We start from the raw sequence: 22,293 nt of genomic DNA on the forward strand, positions 1-22,293 counted from the left end.
AGATTGAGAAGATGCAAGAAATGTTTAACAAAGACCTAGAAGAACTAAAAAACAGATGAACAATACAATAACTGAAATGAAAAATACACTAGAAGGAATAATAGAATAACTGAGGCGGAAGAATGGATAAGTGACCTGGAAGACAGAATGGTGGAAATCACTGCCTTGGAACAGAATAGAGTCAGAAAACTGGAATGGTGTCCTGGTATGATCTTGAGCAAGTTACCTAACCTCTTACACCTAAAATTAATACAGTAATAATATTTACCACTTATTGAGAGGATGAAATAAGCTAATATAAATGAAGCATAAAATATTATGCCCCTTGAGCAAGATAAAACCAGTTAATGAAACAGTAGCCCAAATACAGTCATAATATATATAAGGATTTAACATGTTAATTGAAATAAAAGAAAAATCAATGTGGAAGAGGATTAACATTTTTATTTGTAAACAGCATTAAATATTATAAAATTTGTTAATCCTTAATTTATTACAAACTAATATAAATTGATCATGAAACCCCAGTAGAAAAAAATGTCAATGTACTGGAGTAAGTTAATATAATAGGTAATACTACTGACAAGTAATTGTATTTTTAAGGTGCTTAACTTAATAAGTATAAGGAAAATGCAAATTAAATACACATTTTTTTAAATTTTATATATCATTAATATTTTTAAATAGTAATGCTGATGGACACATACCAAAATAGGTATTCCTATCTATTCTCTTCTGATAGGAGTATAACTTAGTACAACATTTTCATTTAATAGAATGGAAATGTGTATTAAAAATGTTCATATGCTTTGATCAAGTCATTTCAGTTCTAGGGATCTCCTAAAGGAAGTCATCAGAAATTAAGCAAAGATTTATGCACAAAGATGCTGATCATAACATTATTTACAGTAACCAAAAATTTTAGACAATCCAAGTATCTATAATATAAGAATGTAAAAATAAATTATGATAGATTTGTATTATGAAGTATTATATAGCTAGTAAGAATATTTACAAAGGATTTTTATAGAAAAATTCTTGTTAACTTTAAAAAAACTATAATGCTAAAGGGTATTACCTCAATTATATAAAAACAAAAATATATTAACATATATGTACATTTAAAGAGTTGAAAATACATGAAATGTGAAAAAGGATTATAGTATCTCTAGGTGGTAGAGTTACAAGTATGGCTTATTTTCTTCATGCTTTTCATTTTTTAAAATATACGTATATTACTTTTTTGGAAAATAGACTATTTTTAGAACAGTTTCAAGTTCACAGCAGAATTGAGAGGAATAGAAGAGATTTTCTGTGTACTCCTGCCCCTCGCACAGGCACAGCTTCCCCTGCTATCAACAGCTTGCTGCAGAGTTGTACGAATAGAAGAGCCTACGCTAACACATCATTATCACCCAGAGTCCATAGTTTACATTAGCATTCACTCTTGGTGATGTACAGTCTATGTGTCTGGACACACATACGACATGTATCCACCATTACGGTTTCATACAGAGTAATTTCATTGTCCTAAAAATCCTTTGTGCTCCACTTATACATCCTCCCCCTACCCCAACCTTTTCCACAATCGTACAATATGTAGCCTTTTCAGATTGGCTTCTTTCACTTAGTAATATGCATTTAAGTTTCCTCTATGTCTTTTTATGGCTTGCTAGCTCATTTCCTTTAGTGCTGAATAATATTCCATCATCTGGATGTACCACAGTTTATCCATTGACCTAATGAAGACATCTTGGTTGCTTCCAAGTTTTGACAGTTACGAGTAAAGTTTATTATAAACGTCTGTGTGTGCAGGTCTTTGTATGAACATAAATTTTCAGCTTTTGGGGGTAAATGCCAAGGAGGAGGATGTTTGTTATAGTAATAGTACATTTAGTTCTGTAAGAAACTGCCAAACTGTCTTCCAAAGTGACTGTTTTGCATTCTCACCAGCAATGAATCCAAGTTCCTGTTACTCTACATCCTCGTCAGCATTTGGTGTTGTCAGTGCTCTGGATTTTGGCCATTCTAATTGGTGTGTACTTTTTGAAAGTCAAAAACCAAAACAGAAATTTCAGTTAAAGAAAAATAAAATAAAGTTCTTTCATTTTGTATAGTTGGCCAGCTATAGTCCCTCTCCATCTTCTCCATACCCTACCACCGTTGGACCAGTGGAGAACAGTGGATTGAGGTCTCGCTACCGTTCTTCACCCACCATCTACAACTCCCCTACTGACAAAGAAGACTACATGACAGACCTACGAACCTTGGATACTTTTCTTAGAAGTGAAGAAGAGAAACAGCATAGAGTTAAGCTGGGTACATATATATTTTATTTAGATCTAATGTACATATTTTTGTGTCATTTTACGTTATCTTCAACCTATTATTTTTGTTACTTTGATCCCATACATAAATGTTTAAGTCCTTTAGTAATACACCTTGTGTAGCTTAGGAGAGAAATATATTTTGTTTTTGTATTTTGTTCAGTTAGAAGAATTAAGTTCACCAAAATTTAAGATGTAAAATATAGCTGAGCTAACAGAAATATTGAACCTTTTGTCTACATTACGATTGAAAGCTTTTTCATATAATGTAAGTTATTATTTGTTTAAAAGTTGAGGTCATAAAACTGTTTTTGATGCGGTCCGCAGCAGAGCTTAGTGAAGTGATAGTTGTCTCCTTTCAGGTATTCCTTGGGAAGGTTGGTGTGGCAGGGAGGCTGGAGAGAGCATGGATTTACTCCAGAAGTGCTGTTGTTTTCAGAACATTTTTTAACTTTTCTCTAGTTTGCCTTGGGAAACAGTGTTAGCAAATCTTAATCTATTTGGGGTGGATTTGATTATTACAAAGTCTATTATTGAAACCAAGTTAGGCTATTGAGCCGAGTAATGATTTTTCCCCCTGAGGAACTTTCACAGAAAGCACATAGGTGCTAAAGCATGGCCACAGTGAGGAAGCCAGTTATTGGACCATGGCTCTTGGTGTCACTTGAAATCTCTCTATTGATTTTTAATTTAATTTTGCCTGAAAGTGCCACAAATGTCAAAGAAACAATATTATCTTGTTATTTGTTGATACATGCTTTTTCTTCTTTTTAAATTTTGAAATATTTCAAGGATACTGAAAATTATAGTGGAATACAAAGAATCCTATGTACCCTCTACATATTTTTGTCATATCCAGGTATTTTCTGACTTCCATTTTTATTTCTTCATTGACATGTAGGAGTTATTTAGAAATATTGTTTAGAAGTATTATTGGTGATTGGTGTTGCTTTTAATTTCCAAATATGTGAAATGAAAGGCTTTGTTATCTGTTTTTTCCTAAGTTAATTGTACTCTGGCTAGAGATTTTGATCTGTACCCTATTAATATTTTTATATTTTTTGAGACTTGTATTTAGGCCTGCTATTTATGACCACTTTTTATGAGTGGTTCTTGGTATATTGAAAAGAATGCATAGACTCTAAATATTGGGCTTCATGTTTGCTCATTGAGTCAAGCTTCATGATGGTGTTATTTTTAAAATTTATTTATTTATGGCTGTGTTTGGTCTTCGTTGCTGCATGCAGGCTTTCTCTAGTTGTGGTGAGCGGGGGCTATTCTTCGTTGGTGTGCAGGATTCTCATTGTGGTGGCTTCTCTTGTTGCGGAGCACAGGCTCTAGGCACGCGGGCTCAGTCATTGTGGCGCACGGGCTTAGTTGCTCCGCGGCATGTGGGATCTTCCCAGACCAGGGGTCGAACCCGTGTCCCCTGCATTGGCAGGTGGATTCTTAACCACTGCGCCACCAGAGAAGTCTTATTAATTTTTATCTGCTTGATTTATTAGTTACTAAGAAAGTGTGTTAAATGCTCCCACTGATTGTTTCCCATTAAATGTCTCCTCATAACTCTGTTAGATTTGCTAAATATACATGATATTATTATAAATGCGTGTAAATTCAGAATATCCTTCTAGTCAATTACTCCTTTTATCTTTATCTCTTAGGCTTTTTGCCTTCAAATCTATTTTGTCTGAAATTAACACAGCTATACTAGTTTTCTTTTGGTTAATATTTGCCTTGTATACCTATATCTGTCTGTATACTTTTAACCCTTCTGTACCCATAGGTTTTAGGTAATTAAGTATTTTTATTTAAGTATTTGTAAATAATTAATAGTTATTTTGTGGGGAACTACTTTGAGACTATAAATATTCTGTTCCTCATCAAATTTTCACTTAATAGTTTTAACACCCTTTTAATAATCTTTGCAAATTTAATTATTACTATGTTGGTTGTCATAGTGCCTTTCTAATTCCATCATTCCGTCATTATTTATCCCTTTTAAGTTTTTTAAACTTTTTCTGTGTGAGTGGTAAAATATACATAAGATTTACCATTTTAAAGTGTATCCTTTAGGGCTTCCCTGGTGGCGCAGTGGTTGAGAATCCGCCTGCCGATGCAGGGGATACGGGTTCGTGCCCCGGTCCGGGAAGATCCCACATGCCGCGGAGCGGCTGGGCCCGTGAGCCATGGCCGCTGAGCCTGCGCGTCCGGAGCCTGTGCCCCGCAATGGGAGAGGCCACAACAGTGAGAGGCCCGCGTACCACAAAAAAAAATAAAAAATAAAAAAATAAAGTGTATCCTTTAGTGATATTAAGTACATTCACTTCGTTGTCTTTTACATTTATTTGTTGGCATTCTACTATAAGATGGAGCTTTTTCTTCTCTCCAATTAGGTCATTTATTTTGATGGTTAGATATCAGATTTCACTAGTCTGTGTTCTTTTGACATGTCGGTGTCATTCTTTGAACACTGCCCCCACCCCATGCCACCCCCTGCCTCCCTCAAGATAATCCAGGCTCCTCTTACACTTTCCCTAGTAACTAACTCTGGAGTTAGTCTGTTTCTCCAAGGGGCCATGATTGCTGAGTGGAGAAAGATATTTAGAAATTAATGTCTGGGCACTGGATATGCCATGGTTAATCTAGGTCCACTGAGCAGACAGCTAGGAAATATATGTGGAAACACACACACACACACACACACACACACCCATTTGTATATTTCTCTGTCTATCCATCTACATATATTAAAAACCATGAGTTCCTATGATACCTCCAATTCCAGTCCAACTACACAGGGTTTGTTCTAGCCTCCTCTCTTTACATATTTATAGCTCCTTTCTCCAGCAGCGAGAAAACAGGCACTCACATATCCTCTCTCACACACACACTCTTGCTGAATGGCCACTTAATCACTAAGTATTTCACATGCATCTCCTAAGGGCAAGGACATTTTCCTTTCTAACTACAGTATGATTCTCATATTTAAGTTACTACTATTCTTCATACTTACATTTCCTCCAGTTGACCCAATAATGACCTTTGTAGCTATTTTTTCTGTTACTGATGGAGGATCCCGTCAAGGATCATGTATTGCATTTGTCAGGCTTCTTTTGTCTTCCTTAATCTAGAACACTTGTGAGTTTTTGTTTTTCTTTTTTGTCTTTTATGACATTTACATTTTGAAGATATTAGGCTAGTTTTGCAAATTTATATTTGTGTCATCATTTTCTCATTATTAGATTCAGTTTAAATATATTTTTGGCAAGAATACAACTTAGGTGGTGGTGTGTACCCTTCAATATATCACATCAGGGGACACATGATATCATTTTGTCCCTTTATTGGTAAAGTTAAATAGGATCACTTGGTCATAGTGATGGCCTGATTTCTTCGTAAGAGTTTTTCCCTTCCGTAATTAATAAACAATCTATAGTGTGATGCTTCTGAGACTTGTGACTATCCTGTTCCCCCAGCAGGCTTTCATCCAGTGGTTTTAGCATCCATTGATGATCCTGTCCAGAGTGAGTTAATACAGTAGTGGTTGCAAAATGGAGACTTTCTAATACTTTCATTTCTTCTACATTTAGTGGTTTGGCATTCTATAAAGAAGAGCTTTCTGTTTTACTCCTCATCCCACAGTTTGTTTGTTTTAGCCAGTTTGGACTGATAATTCTTTCTTCAGCAGTGTCTGAACTGCTGTTTAACTGACTCATTGAGCTCTTTGTCTTTTTTTTTTTTCTTTTTTCAGTTTTCAAAGTTTCATTTGGTTCTCTTTCAGATATGCCTGATTTAGAGTATCTTGTTTTGTTCTTATGTTTTCAATTCTTTTTCCTATCTCAGTCACTTTAAACATGCTCTTTAAAAGTCTCTGTCCAGTAGTTCAATTATCTAAAGTTCTTGGAGATTATATGCTAACATTTTTTTCTTGTTGACTCATTTGCTTGGAGGCATGTTTCCCTGTGATTTGTGTAATTTTTGTTTGTTTTTGGTAAGCTCATCTTCAGTAGAGTTTTATCTGTGCTTTTCCTGTCCTAGGCAGGCTGAATGGAAGCGCTGTTTCCTGCTAGCAGTTTTATATTTGCCTCTACCGGGTGCCTAAGGAACATCATTGACCTTGAACTAACTTAAGTAATTTTGGGGCTTGGAGGTTCCTGGACCTCGCAGGGAGTGAGTGTAAACGGGCACTGTAAACCCATGTGAAGATAGATCTGTAATTTTTAAATCTCTGGGGGTTTCTTTTTAAACAGCCTAAGAGAGACAAGCTTCCTTGTTGTTTCCTGGTGTCGGTAGACAGATGTTTTTTCCTTATCCACTGAGAATGTGGCCCTTTGAGGTTCCTGGCTCTATGCGGGGTGCAGGGAATAGAGACAGGAAGAAGGTCTCAGTCCAGATGTCTACCTCTTCTGGACCTGTATCCACATTTCCAGTTCCCAGGCACTGAAATCCAAGCTGATAGGTTTCCCAAAGCCTACAAAATGCTCCAGAGCAGCCACGGCATCAGCTCACATGCAGGCCACTGGCCACTCTGATTTTCAATTCCCTCTTCATTTTTAGCCACTGACTCTTCTTCCTCTTACATTTTTGCAAGCTCCATTATTCATTTAAATTATATATTTCATTTGATAAGCATATATATATCTGGAGATGTTTCAGGTTACCTGATTTGTTATGTTGCCAGAATTCCAAATCTCTGTGTGCTTTGATTCTTTGGTCTTTGTGGTTCTCCAGCTGCAGGTTTTGTGCTATTTTGGTGGTGGTGGTCATTACAGAGAGGCCCTATTTTAAGTTTTCTCTCAGAAAGCTTGATTATCATTTTCAAACTTAATAGTCAAAGTAATTAATCAAAATAGGATAAACTGTGCTCTATCATGACCATGTCTCTGACCTTCCTTTTTTATTCCCTATTTATTAAATCATTTGTGCTTGTTTAAAACTTCTTTTCTTGACATTAATTCATTCCTCTAAGTCAGTGTTACCAGAAGTCCTACTTGAAATTTTTTTACCCCAAGTGTGATATTTCTTTATTATATGTAATTATTTATTTTCATGCCAGCATGAAACGTACTTTCACCAGTGCTACTAGCACAAAACTGGCTAACCTTCAAGGTTTTGATGCTGTGACTTGAAATACTGCCACATATCCCTTTCATGATTCCTCATCTTTTGTGCCTGTAAACATCACTAGAAAACCAGTTTTATTATTTTACAGTCATTCCTTTTAAAAATTCTGCTAAGATTAAAAAAAAACAAACTAGTTTGTATTTGTGACTTTTGTGTGAGGGTATGAAATATTAATTGATATTTTTGATATCAGGTAAACTCTGAAATAAACTCTTCATAAATATCATATAGTTGTCATTGAAAATTTGCTCTTTATTCAGGTACTGGGCTAGATGCTCAGGAAAAAAATACTCCCTGCCCTCAAAGAGCTCAAATTTTATTTGGAAAAAGAAACAGACCTTACTTAAAGTGTGATAAGTACTGTGGTAGGTTCCTCTGTAGTATTAAGTCCCTAAATGTGACTGTTTACATTTCCTAAAAGTAAATTTATAAATTTAGAAGTGTAATCAGCAGATGGTCTCTTAATACAAGGCAGGAATTTCTACAGACTATAAATAGAACACAGTGTAGTGCAGGGAAGAGTGAGTTTAGCTGCTAGCCAAAAGACTAGTTTATTAATAAGAGGCTGTAATTATCCCATTCAAAAAGAGCTTCCAAAAATTCAAGCAAGAACTCCTTAGCCTATTTATTTCCTGAAGAAATTTCTTTTGTTTCTCTCTGAATCATTTGAAAGCCTTAGAGAATGAAACAAGCTTAATTTTACAACAAAAATAAACAGACATTTTCAGCCACTTAGAGAGCATATGGCTCTTAAAGTGATACTGCTCAGAAAATGTTCTTTTTAATTTTTAGCACCAGCAGTCCATTTCTCTGAAGAAGAGAGAACGTTGGGAGCAGGGAGGAGAGGAGGCTTTGTCTTTGATTGCCATTGCCTAGGTTCCTGGGTACCCAGAGTTCATATACCAACTCCAGATATCAAAATTACTACAACACACTGATAATCTTTAAATTAATCATTGTAGGAAGTCCAGATTCTACTTCACCTTCCACCAGTCCTACTTTCTGGAACTACAGTCGTTCTGTGGGGGATTATGCACAAACTTTAAAGAAGTTTCAGTATCAGCTTGCCTGTAGGTCTCAGGCCCCATGTGCTAACAAAGATGAAGCTGATCTCAGTTCTAAACAAGCTGCAGAGGAGGTAAATGGAAAATAAAAATGACTTGATATTTATGATTTACAGATTGTTAGAAAGTCTTTTCTTCCTCTGGAACTTTTTTTTCTGTAACCTCCATTTCTACTGGCTAGAAACATAAATCTGGCACACATTAAATGGTAGAAAGACTCCTTAAGTTTGTGTACCCAAAACTGAATTACATTGTACGTTTTACTCTTTATGACACATAGTTAACATTACTTTCCTGCCTAAAACATTTTTCTGCACTCATTTATATTAAAAAGGTATCTCAAGTATCTACTTGTACTTAACATATACAAGACTCTTGCTCTTGAAATACATTTAGACTAGAACATTTGATATTCTGTAACTTCATCAGTTTAAAAGCAAATAAAGAATTTGAATTTTGTTCTTAAAAGCAAGAAGAATGTTCTTCAAACATATCAATGTAAGGAATTTTAAATATATATGTGTGCATGAATAGCAACTACAGCATATTAATTAGATCAGTATTGATGTTCATGAAGTGTTTTCCAAAGTATTCCAAATATTTCTGAGGTTGGGGGAAGGAATGATTGATAACTGGCATTTTATTTGATTGTTCATTTTAAACATTTTTAATAGGTCTGGGCAAGAGTGACTATGAATAGACAACTTCTTGATCATATGGATTCATGGACAGCCAAGTTCAGAAATGTAAGTTCTGACATTACTCTTTGGACAATATTAGTGCCTCTTAATGTACAAAGTATGTTGTTAGAATATCAATTACAGATGTTAATTATTAGAATATCAGAATTAAGTATTATTAAAAGTGCAGTATGTGTGGCACATATATAAGAATAAACATGACGTTTACCATATGGTGTCCGTATTCTTGGGATTTTTTTTTCCCCTCCATATTTAGCAAATCAGTGTATTTTGAGTGGATAAAGGAACAGTGTATTTAGTTGCTAAGATTTTCCCTTTCCCAACATCTCAATTTTACTTTTCAAATAGCTTTCCTGTCAGAACCTGTTATGTGTCTAGAAATGTGAGGGAAGCAAAAATGAGGTCCTTAACGTCAGAAAACTTCAGAGTTAGAGAACATAACATATGCTTGAAGCTACTTCAGAGTATATCAATTTCTTCGATTTTTCTAAAGAAGAACCTTCTAATCTTTGGCCTAGAGGTTGGCAAGGCCAGCTCTTGCATATACAGAGTGAGTTAGTTCCCTGGTTTCAACCCTGCCTCTTTCTGTCGTTCCCTGTAGTACCTGTTTGTCCCGGTTCTGGAGGGCAAATTGGCCCCTCCTCCACTGCAGGAAGCCCCTCCACTTAGATTCTGTAGAGGCTCCCGCTTCTTCCACTGTTTGATCCTTCAACACTCGTCCACCCACTCTATAGCTTCTAGAAATATGTTGAAATCACTTGTTCTCCTTTTTTATTCTTTTACTATAATTTAAATAGGGTATCAAGAGGGAGTGGTGAAAATAGTAGCCTCCTTTCTTGAACCAGAAGCCTGATTGGCTTTTTTGCATAAGAATTCCAGAGCCAGCCCTAGAACTACTCAATCAGGTTTTCTAGGAATGAGGCCTAGATCTCTCTCCTGGACCTAGTAGATAATTTTGTTGCAGCCTAGGAGTGGCTGGCAAGTAGGATACACTTAATAAATGCTGGAAGAATGAACAAGTGAAATGATGTCCTAGAACTGTACTTCTTTAAATTTCCACTCATAGGCTTATCTAAAAATGTTAATATATTTATAAAGTCTTGGTCAGAAGTATTAGCTTAGAAGAAATACAAACACAATCCTTTATCTGAATTCCTTAGGCTACAATGTTCTGAAATTTAGGGTTTTTTGTAGTTTTTTTTAAAAAGCAGTATATGCATATACCATATATTTTGTAGTACACTAGCAGGGTCTTGTTAGTACTCAATAGTCAACCACATTAATGTTTCTGCAGCAAAGCATATGAACTGTCACACTAGGTAGGATAAAGTCTAAAAATAGCTTCACAGGAATTCAGTTCAGGTCTTGCCAGTATATCAAGTTTTCTTGCTAAATAGATTATAAAAACACTTCATTTTCAGAGGCTTTTTAAATCAAAAATTTTATAATGAATTGTATAGACTTGTATTTGATCTGAAGCTTGTTTTCATCCTTCTGCTTTATGGTTAAACAAAAGTGTGGAAACAAATGATGGTTGAAGTTGCTGTGAACAAACACAAAACACATAACATACAAACTAGATGGGGTATTTCCTTGGACCGTCTTTTCACATCCCAGAATGAGTTTGATACCAGCCATGCAAAGTGGAATTTGAAATTCCTAGTCCTAAAGTGAATATTGTAATATTCACAAACTAGTTTCAAATACAGTAAAATCTGTTTTCCACATGGTTAGGGGATTGAGTGAGCCTGCTGAGAGCTAATCAGTTATGTTAGTTTTAAAAACTATTCTACTAACCACAAACCAGTATAAATGCTACACGTGTAAATGTGTGAATAATTACCCTAGAAATGTAAACTGAAGATGATCCTTCTAGCTAAGTATAATGATCCTAGAAAGAATTTAAGAAAAACTTAACATGTAACTGAAAGTTTTATATCTTCAAAAAAAAGGCATATGTGATTTAAGAATGTAACTTAGTCAAGTTATACTCCATTAGCAGATTTACTTATCTCTCTCTAGACTTCATGTAGCTGCTACTTCCATTCTCTTTCACTATACTCTATTAATATTCAAGTACAAGACAGCAAAAATAGTTTCATGAAAATAATTATTTGAGAAATGCTTTAAAATTGTGTGTGTAAAATCATTACCTCATTTCTTCCTAGTGGATCAATGAGACAATATTAGTGCCACTTGTACAAGAGATTGAGTCTGTCAGCACACAAATGAGGCGAATGGGTTGTCCAGAGCTGCAAATAGGAGGTATGTGAAAATAGAGCCCAGCGTTTGAGTTCCTTCAGTGAATCTGCCAAGTGGAAAATTTCTTCTTGTAATGGGCTATTTAACAACACATTTTGTTATCTTGAGGTGAAGAAAAAAACTAAATGTCTATAATATCACTTTTTAAAAAATATAACAGTTTTGGGCTTCCCTGGTGGCGCAGTGGTTGAGAGTCTGCCTGCCAATGCAGGAGACACGGGTTCGTGCCCCAGTTTGGGAAGATCCCACATGCCGTGGAGTGACTGGGCCCGTGAGCCATGGCCGCTGAGCCCGTGCGTCTGGAGCCTGTGCTCCGCTATGGGAGAGGCCACAGCAGTGAGAGGCCCGCATACCACAAAAAAATAAATAAATAAAAATTTTAAAATAACAGTTTTGTTGAGATATATGCAGTTCACCCATTTGTAGTCTACAATTCAAAGGTTTGGATTGTGCAAACCATCCCCACAGTCAAGTTTGAATAGTCATCACCCGAAAAGGAAACCCCATAGACCTGTTTCCCACCACCATCCATCCTCCAGCCCTAGGCAACTACCAGCCTACTTTCTATCTCTTTAGATAGGCCTGTTTTGGATATTTCATCTAAATGGGATCATACAATATGTTGTCCTTTGTGACTGGCTTCTCACTTAACAATGTTTTCAGGGTTCATCTATGTTGTAGTGTTTATCAGTACTTCATTTCTTTTTATTGCCAAATAATATCCCATTGTTTGGATCTACCACATTTTGTTTACCCGTTCATCATTTGATTGACATTTGGGTTGTTTTCACTTTTTTGGTTATTATGAATAATGCTGCTATGAACACATACGTACAAATGTTTGTGTTAATATATTTTAATTTCTCTTGGGTATTACCTAGAAGTGGAATTGCTAAGCCATATGGTAAATACATGTTTAACTTTTTGAGGAATTGCCAGACTTTTCTAAAGCAGCTGCACCATTTTACATCCCCACCTACAGTGTATAAGGGTTCCAGTTTCTCACATCCTTGCCAATACTTGTTATTATGTGTCTTTTTCAGTTATCCTAATGGATATGAAATGGTATCACATTGTGTTTTTAGTTTGCATTTCCCTGATGGCTAATGATGTTGAGCATCTTTTCATGTGCTGGTCCATTCATATATCTTCATAAGCGAAATATCTTTTCAGATCCTTCACCCAGTTTTTTTTCCCCTTTACCTATTTTTGAATTGGGTTACTTGTCTTTTTATTACTGAGTTGTAGGTGTTCTTTATATATTCAAGATACAAGTCTCTTTTTAGATATTAATTACAAATTGTACAAAGCATAAAAAATGTGTACAGTGCTAAAGTCCCCTTTTGTCAATATAAGAAAAATATATATTCTTATTTGCTAAAAATAAAATTGTTAAGGTTTTGTGTAATATAATTGGCCTAAAGTATATATATACTGTAACTTATTTAGTGTTAAATAATTAGATTTCAAAATAAATAAGGAATATTTTATTCAATCAGCTTTCTAGAGAATAAATTTCTCTTTGAAATATGTAAGGGCTTTGGATTGCACATTAACACTTTCCACTTGCTTTTGGGTATCTTTTAATCAGTCTTTATTCTCTGGAATAAGTATAGAGTTGTGCATCACTAAAGTACCCACGTGTTGAGTATCCAAATATTTTATATATAATGTATACAACACTCACATTAACCTTGAAAGCTAGCTTTTAGTGCCACATTTTATGGATCAGACTTCTAAGACTCAGAGAGGTTAAGTAACTTGCCCAGTGTCACAGAGCAGTGATTTGAGGCCAGAACTTTCTGACTCCAAAGTCAGAGGGTTACTTTCTTGGTAATGTTATTTGAACCTATGCTTATCCTTTTTGAACTTTTTTATAAGCTATAAAAATATGTATCTTTCACAACATTTTTACCAGTGTGATGTGCTTTTTCAAAAAGAATAACATTGTTTTATCACTATGAACACAACATGCATATGTTCATTGTAGAAAATTTGGAAAGTACAGAAATACATAAAGAATATTGCCCATGATTGCACTTTGGTAGATAACCACAATCAATCAGTTTTAAATCACAATCACTTATTCCTTTTGGAGAAAAATACTATGATACTATATACATCAATGGTAAGTTATGCCATAATTTAACAACATTAAAATGTGAAAAGTATATATTTAGGAGTTGAGCAAATAGTACATATGTATGTATATATTTTTAATTAAATTGGGGTTATACTGTTTTGTTACCTGCTTTTTTCCCTCCACTTTTTCTATTTTGTTAAATATTCTCCAGTACTATTTTTACGGCTAATTTGTATTTTTTATGTATGTAATATATTGTATCTAACTGATCTTTATTATTTAAAATTCAGAAGATTTTCCCTTTACTGTTATTAATAATGCTGTAAGTAAATGTCCTTTTACCTAAATATTTGTGTACATTTATAATTATTTCCTTAGGATAATTTCTTAGGAGTGAAGTTGTAAGTTCAATAGGTGTAAATATATTAAGGCTTTTAATGTACATAACCCTTCAAAAAGCTTATACCAATTTATATTCTAGCAATAATGTCACATATAAGAAAGCCTTTTTCCCAACATTGGGTATTACTAGTATGGTTGTACATTTTGAAACTTTCTGTTGGTTTATTCATTTCTTTGGATAGTTGTCTTTCATGAAGTGATGAGAGAAATCACTGTCATAAAAAGTTTTCACTTGTCACTGGCATAATGGGCAACTTTTAATTCAACCTGATTTTGAAAGCTGTCATGTGTCTTTTTATATATACCCCACAAAAATCTTCTGTGTATTAGTTGTTTATAGAGCTAACAAAATGGATTTGGCTGTTTTTGGAGTATGCGTGTGTTTGTGTAAATCTGGCCACCTTGCCAGAAATGATCAAGTAAATTGTAGGTAAAGTAGATAATGCAGATTGTTAAGATAAACTATCGTTGCTTTCCTTTATTCCTTCAACATCTATTGAAGGAAGAGCATTTGAAGTTTTTTCAAAGATCCACATGAGGAATAATCTGTTTTCTGTGTGTTTTAATTTTAACAGAGGCTAGTATTACTAGCTTGAAGCAGGCTGCTCTGGTCAAAGCTCCACTCATTCCAACTCTAAATACAATCGTGCAGTATCTAGACCTCACGCCGAATCAGGAATACTTGTTTGAAAGGATCAAAGGTAATTATTGATTTGAAGAGGGAAAAAAATGAGAGCTTTTTCACTAGTTTGAAATTTTATACAGGTAACGTGGGAAAAAAAATTTTTTTTAATTGTAAGTATCACTGGAGTATGATCTTATTTTATAAATATGTATTTAATTATGGCTTTATTAAGGCTTATACTTGAACAACTTTTGAGTTTTATATTCTATATGCTTAAAACTGGTCAAAATAATGTAGTTAGCCTTGAATACATTAATTACTAATTTTGTTGTAATTGGGAAACTTAAAAATTAGCTAAATGGGCTCACATGAATATTTCACTCATTTTCTATTCTTAATCTACCAAGAATGAATGCCACAATGACATTCTTTATAATTTCAGCTTGCTGATCCTATTTCTTTCGATTTTTGTAAGTCATATGTAATATGTTGCTTCTTTATATTTCTGTTATATTCTGATTATTTGGGGGAAATATGATCTTCTGAGGAGACTGACTTGAGACTCAGGAAATTTAGCCTCCCTGATACTCCCACATACTCTCTTTATGCCTCCCTACATTTATTTGGATAAACTGTAAAATGTTCTCATCACTAAAACAAGTTTTAGAAATAGTATTTCACTCTTTAGATTTATCATAAATCTTAATTTGAAAATGTAATGTTGCCCCTTCTCTATTCTAGGTTTGGACTGAGGTTTAGGAATAAACATTTATCATGACTTATTTATTTATGGCTGCATTGGGTCTTCTTTGCTGCGCGTGGGCTTTCTTTAGTTGTGGCAAGCGGGGGCTACTCTTTGTTGCTGTGTGCGGGCTTCTCATTGCAGTGGCTTCTCTTGTTGCGGAGCATGGGCTCTAGGCACAAGGACTTCAGTAATTGTGACACGCAGGCTCAGTAGTTGTGGCTCGCGGGCTCTGGCGCACAGGCTTAGTAGTTGTGGCACACGGGCTTAGTTGCTCCAAAGCATGTGGGATCTTCCTGGACCAGGGCTCAAACCTGTGTCCCCTGCATTGGCAGGTGGATTCTTAACCACTGCGCCACCAGGGAAGTCCCCATGGTGCTATTTAAATTAATCTTTTATATCTTGTATTTCTTTGTCTGCATGTTTTGATCAGGTTTTTAGATGTTATACTTTCCTTATTGTAACCCCTTAGCCTTTTTTTTCCTTCTTTCTTGTATTCTTAGCTTATTTTATTTTACCTTTGTTGCTACAGAACTTTCTCAAGGAGGCTGTATGAGCTCATTTCGATGGAATAGAGGTGGAGACTTCAAAGGCCGCAAGTGGGATACAGACCTGCCCACTGATTCTGCTGTAAGTCCCCAGTTTTATTTTGTTTTTTCAGTTTGACATTTTTGTTATTGGGTTTATTTTTCCATTGTAAAAATGAGTATTAAAAAGAACTTAGAGGGAATTCCCTGGCAGTCTAGTGGTTGGGACTCAGTGCTGGCTGTCACTGCCATGGGCCCATGTTCAATCCCCGGTCAGGGAACTAAGATCCTGCAAGCCACACAGTGAGGCCAAAAAAGAAAATAAATAAATAATGAATAAGTAAATAACAATGAAAACAAAATAAAATAAATAAAAAGAACTTAGAAACTAAGTAGAAATAAAAAAATTTTTGTACAAGCATCTTATCCCAACCACTGTTAATATTTTGGTATATTTTCTTTTTTTTTTTCTTTCTTAGATTGTGCTATTTTAAATGTTTTTATCAATACAGATATAATAATCCCATATGTAAAATTATGTCTCCTGCTTTTTTTCACTTTTCAGTGTTCTTATTTGTACTATTACACACTGTCATTTAACTGTTCTATTGGACCTAAAAGTTTGGGAAACATATAGTGGGGGAGGGATTTTTGTTTTTCTGCTTCCAGGAGTAACATAATGCATGTTTCTTTCTTATTTAGGATTATGATTTTAAGAAAGATTCCTAGAATTAGATTTATGAAATCAGAGTATAAAATTTTTGAGCATTTAAGAGTTTTTCAAAATTATGTTTGTTTTGTTTTTTATAGTGACTGTTATGTGTGAAAATGAAATTTTAAATGCTGATACTCAAATTCAGAATTGAATGTATGTGTATTTTATTTTGATTTTGCTGTTAATTACCTATATGGGTGTGAATGATCCACTTAACAGAAAACTAGGAGTGTCTTGCTCTAATCTTTTCATTTTATAGATTTCATCTTACAGATATAACCACTTGAAAGCATTTTTGCTAATTCTTTCTATGGGGAAAAACTTAAAAATTGGAGTCATTATAAACATGCTTTTAAAAGTGCCACATACTAGGGCTTCCCTGGTGGCACAGTGGTTGAGAGTCCGCCTGCTGATGTAGGGGACACGGGTTCATGCCCTAGTCCAGGAAGATCCCACATGCCGTGGAGCGGCTAGGCCCATGAGCCATAGCCATTGAGCCTGCGCGTCCGGAACCTGTGCTCCGCAACGGGAGAGGCCAGAACAGTGAGAGGCTCGTGTGCCGTAAAAAAAAAAAAAAAAGTACCACATACTTGATCGATTTTCATGCCAACTTTGAAAAATTGTTTCCTCGTCTTCAGATCATCATGCATGTGTTTTGCACCTACCTTGATTCCAGACTACCTCCACATCCTAAATACCCTGATGGAAAAACATTTACTTCTCAGCATTTTGTTCAGACACCAAATAAACCAGGTATAAACAACCTCTCCTAAAAGGATGAATTGAGCTTTTCACATGAAATACATCTAGTGGTTTGGTTTTTTTTTTTAATGTAGCATATTTCCTTTACAGATGTGACAAATGAGAATGTTTTTTGCATTTATCAGAGTGCTATCAACCCTCCCCATTATGAGCTAATCTACCAGCGTCATGTCTACAGTCTTCCAAAGGTATTTCTAAATGTAGCAGTTGCTATTACTAATGTCATGGATGACTTGCTTTGTTAATATTTTTAGAATTAGATTCTCTTGTTTATGGAATAGGTGAACTTTTTAAATTAGGGAAAAATTGCTAGTTTTATATCCCTTTTTTTTAAACTCTAAAAGTAATATGTGCTTAATTTGGAGAAGTATGAAGAAAAGGAAGAAAAGTTCATTATTCCATTATTTACAGGAAGCTCTTGTTAACATTTGGTATAATTTTTTTGGTAAATTTCCTTTTGGTCTTTCTCTGTACTTATTTATGGGTTGAAATCATATTATTTATATAGTTTTATATCCTTTTTTAAAATTAATGTTGTAACAATTTTCCATGCCTTTAAGAATCTTCGTTAAAACACATTTTAATGGCTATTTTAAAACTTCACAAGGGCTTCCCTGGTGGCGCAGTGGTTGAGAGTCCGCCTGCCGATGCAGGGGACACAGGTTCGTGCCCTGGTCCGGGAAGATCCCACGTGCCGCAGAGCGGCTGGGCCCGTGAGCCATGGCCACCGAGCCTGCGTGTTCGGAGCCCGTGCTCCGCAACGTGAGAGGCCCACATACGGCCAAAAAAAAACCACTTCACAATAAAATTATAACATAATTTATTTAACCACCCCACTACAGTTAGATATTTTGGATGTTTCTAAGTCTTCATTATCATAAATACCTTTATGTATATAGCTGTCTGCATTTGGGATAGATTTTTAGCCTGAAGTCCAAAAATGGAATTCTAGGTTATAGAGTATTTTCAAGGCTGTTAAAATATATTATCAAATTACTTTATAAAAAAGGTGATTGTACCAGTTTACACTTCTATCCAGGTATCTTACTTTTGATTACAAACATCAGTTCTGTTGATGACCTTTGCAGTTATTTTTGTTACCAGCATCTATACTAAGAAATTTTACATAGACTGTAATCATAAATTGTATCCTTCACTTCATCAGATACCCAGGAGAGAATATTTCTTTTCTTTTTTTTAAGTTTAATATTTCAACTTTGTAAGTGTAAATATTTTGGACCATTCAAGTTCCATGCAAATCCTTTTTTTTTTTTTTTTTAAGAAACACTGTCTTTAAAAATCATATATCCTAAGATTTTTTAGTAAAAACACTAAATCAGAATAAGCAGGTATAAGTTAATCAGTAAATTGAAAATCTAAATCAGGAGCTATTTCACAGACCAGAAATTACATATAATAGTTTGATTTTAGTGCTGGCAAAATGCTGCCTCATAGTCCCTTGTAGATAAAATAAATTTACATTTACTATATTACTTACACTGTTAACATATATCATAATGTATTTTGAAGTGTGATTAAAGGTTTTTTAATCCCAACACTGTTGTTTATGCTGTTAATTTTGGGCATAGAGTATTTTTTGTGTATAGGATACGGGGTACCAGCTTCAGAATAGCTCCCATCCAGACCTCCATAAATGCTGCTCCCCATATATGGGAACTTCCCAGTGTGTTTATTTCTGCTCATCTTTCAGGTCTCAACTTAAAAATTTCTCTCTCAGGGAGGCATTGCTTGCCTCACCACTCTGGGTTTAATGCATATGTTCCCATGGCACCCTACACCTCCTTCTTTCTCATAACATTCATCACACTTTATTGTAATTCTGAGTTTCCTGTCTGCCTTTCCTACTAGACCTTAAGCTTCTCAATTACATGGATCCTCTCTGTTTTATTCACCACAGTATTCCCACTTCCTAGCACAAAAGTGGGCACTTTGTTTAATGAATGAATGAATGAAAGGCTGAATTACATGGAATTCCGAGTTAGTAGAATATAAGTTGATAGGATCTGCATTTACCTATCAGGCTGAATGGTTTGGTTTGGTTAGGTTTAAATCTTGCTGTATTTTTTGTCTTTGTTCCAGGGCCGAAATAATATGTTTCATACATTGTTAATGTTCCTCTACATCATAAAGACCAAAGAGTCAGGAATGCTTGGGTAAGTACTTATGCTTTAAAAATACAAGTACTTAACTTATATACTGTTTTTGTTATGTTCAGATTCTGCAGAAGGCAGCAGCATATACTGAAGATTTGTGGACTGAACAGTAAGAGATATGGCTTCTAGTACTAGCTCAGCCCTGTCACTAACCAGCTCTGCCATCTTGAGCAAGTCCATTACAGTAATTCCTTGGAACCTCCATTTCCCCATTGATAAATAGGCAATTTGACCACATCATTGGCTTTACAGCTGTGTCCACCAGAGGAACAACCCTGATATATCAGGCTCTTGCCACTTTAAAATTTAAAAACAAAAACCAAAACAAAACTGGAGTCCTATTTATTCAAGCTATCCCATTTCAGACACAAAGCCTTCTGCAAAATGTTTACACTTTCAGAGAGACTAAGTCAGTACCGGTTCCATAATATTGTTAATTGGGATGGAAAAATGGTCAGTTGAAATTGTTTACTTTGTTTATTCTAAATACTTAGTAATGAAGCTCACATACTGTTACAGTAAACTCAAAATTGCTGTCTTGTTATTTAGATGATTTGAAATTTTAGTCCTTCAAATAATATTTGAAGTAAATGGACCTCAGCTAATGCTGGGTAAATCTGGTAATGCAAGGACTGGAAGTCTGAAAATCTAGGTTCTGGGTCCATCTCTGCCTGTACTGAGTAACCTGAGGTTAAAAAAATGTAAAGGGAAGGGCTGAATAGAAAACATCAGGGGTCTGTTCCAGTTTGGTTATGCATGCTTTTCAGTTTTATAGGTGTCCTGTTTTACACAGGTTCTGGAACTGCACTGTCCAATACAGCAGCCGCAAGCCACATGTGGCATTGAGCATTTGAAACATGATTAGTCCAAATTTAGATGGGCTATCAGTGTAAACTACATAGACTAGAATTTGAAGACCTAGTACCAAAAAAGAAAAAGTAAAATATCTCTAATAATTTTGTATATTGATGACATGTTGAAATAATGCATTGGATATACTGAGTTAAAGAATATTTATGCTACCATGGCTCTTTTTTATTTTTTTAATTACAAAAATAATGCATGCTTAATATAGAAATATTTAAACAATATAGCAGTATATAAACTAGACATTGAAAACTCCCCTCTGATCAACTCTGTCTTCTGATCAGCTCTCCCTCGAGGTATCCAGTGTGTTAACAGTTTCAGGTGTACATTTTCAGACTACTTTCTGGGGAAAGTTGATTTTGTTTTTAGTTTTCATTTTGTTTAAAAATATATTGTACCTGGGCTTCCCTGGTGGCGCAGTGGTTGAGAGTCCGCCTGCCGGTGCAGGGGACACAGGTTTGTGCCCCGGTCAGGGAAGATCCCACATGCCGCTGAGCGGCTGGGCCCGTGAGCCATGGCCGCTGAGCCTGCGCGTCCGGAGCCTGTGCTCTGCAACGGGAGAGGCCACAACAGTGAGAGGCCTGCGTACTGGGGGGGGAAAAAAAAAAAAAGAATTTTATATATATATATATATATATATATAGTACCCAAACATATTACTCTGTGATCTGCCTTTTAATCTTATGGTATATCTTGGATATTCTTCTATGTCAGTAAATACAGACTTTTTTCCTAAATTTTCTAGCAGTATTTAGATATACATGTTTTAGAAAGATGGAATGTGCTATATATTGTTTTGTAATTCTTAACAGTGTTTCTAGAAGACTATTTTGAAGTGAGGAATTAATTTAGAAGTATTTTAAATAAATAATGAATTTTTGGTTTTAATTGAAAATTTATCTTTTCTCAAAATCTAAATTGATACTTGATACATAAGTAATTTGTCATGATAGCATGAAGCTTGTGTTGAGTACCATATATAGTTCATCATATACATAAAAATGTAAAATCTTTACAAGTATTGGGTTGGCCAAAAAGTTCATTTGGGTTTTCTGAAACATCTTAGTGGGGCAGTAATTTACGCAGAGGCCCAAAAGAATGGGTACAATATTTAAAGTGCTTATCTTCTCTGAATGAGAAACTTACATGTGGAAAATGAAACATTTTAGACTAAAACTAATCTGTGTTTTATTTATTTGGGATTTTTTTTTAACCAAGGGAAAAGTCTTTGAAATTAACTTTTAAAATATGATTAATCTTTTTAATACATTTTGGAACAATCAGATGTTAAAAATTGCTCTCCTATACCTTAAAGGAAGGAAATTTCCTTTGCTTAAAGGAAATAAGCAAGTGGCTCAAATATAGACTATTTGGAATCATGCCCATAACACAGCAGTTTGATACAAATCCATTATCAGTTCATTGCCACATATTTGTGCGGTAGTGGAATGAGATGAATATTTTTACCTCCAAAAGGGAAAAAAAATCTAGACAGAATTGACTGCACAGTAATTTAAGTGTCCTGTTTAGCAAAAGACACCATAAATAAAGTTTAAAACTAAATGACAAACTGAGACAAAGCATTATAATTTCAACATTTAGAGCAAAGCCAAGTTAATATCCATCATGTATAAGGAGCATATATGTTAATTAGAAAAGAAAAATGTAGAAAATGGTCAAAGACACGAGAGACTTTCATAGAAGAGTGTCATGTAAATGGTTAATGAACATGAAAAGATGCTTAGTCTCATACAGTCAAGCCAAAATTAAAACAATTTTTTCTATCAAATTGAAGTTTATCATTTGCAGTGTTGGTGAGGGTATGGAGAAATGGGAATACACAGTTGATGAAATGACCTTTTTTGAACAGGTAAAATTCTCTAAGAGGCCTAGCATCTCTTAACTCCTCAATTTT

General features: G+C 34.8%; 2 protein-coding genes across 1 annotated transcript in view; one reads left to right on the forward strand and one right to left on the reverse strand.

Annotated features, from left to right (window-relative positions):
• SSMEM1 (serine rich single-pass membrane protein 1) overlaps positions 1–22,293 on the reverse strand; it is a 68,803-nt gene that overhangs the window by 33,780 nt on the left and 12,730 nt on the right.
• Positions 1–22,293, forward strand: part of TMEM209 (transmembrane protein 209) — a 31,610-nt gene that overhangs the window by 6,504 nt on the left and 2,813 nt on the right. The window contains exons 6-14 of the mRNA XM_059074447.2: positions 2,118–2,319; positions 8,417–8,592; positions 9,193–9,264; positions 11,388–11,484; positions 14,542–14,667; positions 15,866–15,963; positions 17,214–17,328; positions 17,428–17,525; positions 19,438–19,511. Coding sequence (XP_058930430.1) covers positions 2,118–2,319; positions 8,417–8,592; positions 9,193–9,264; positions 11,388–11,484; positions 14,542–14,667; positions 15,866–15,963; positions 17,214–17,328; positions 17,428–17,525; positions 19,438–19,511 — 1,058 coding nt within the window. The remainder of the gene's footprint in view (positions 1–2,117; positions 2,320–8,416; positions 8,593–9,192; positions 9,265–11,387; positions 11,485–14,541; positions 14,668–15,865; positions 15,964–17,213; positions 17,329–17,427; positions 17,526–19,437; positions 19,512–22,293) is intronic.

This window comes from Kogia breviceps, chromosome 9 (genome assembly GCF_026419965.1).
Source record: "Kogia breviceps isolate mKogBre1 chromosome 9, mKogBre1 haplotype 1, whole genome shotgun sequence".
Taxonomy (NCBI): Eukaryota; Metazoa; Chordata; class Mammalia; order Artiodactyla; family Physeteridae; genus Kogia; species Kogia breviceps.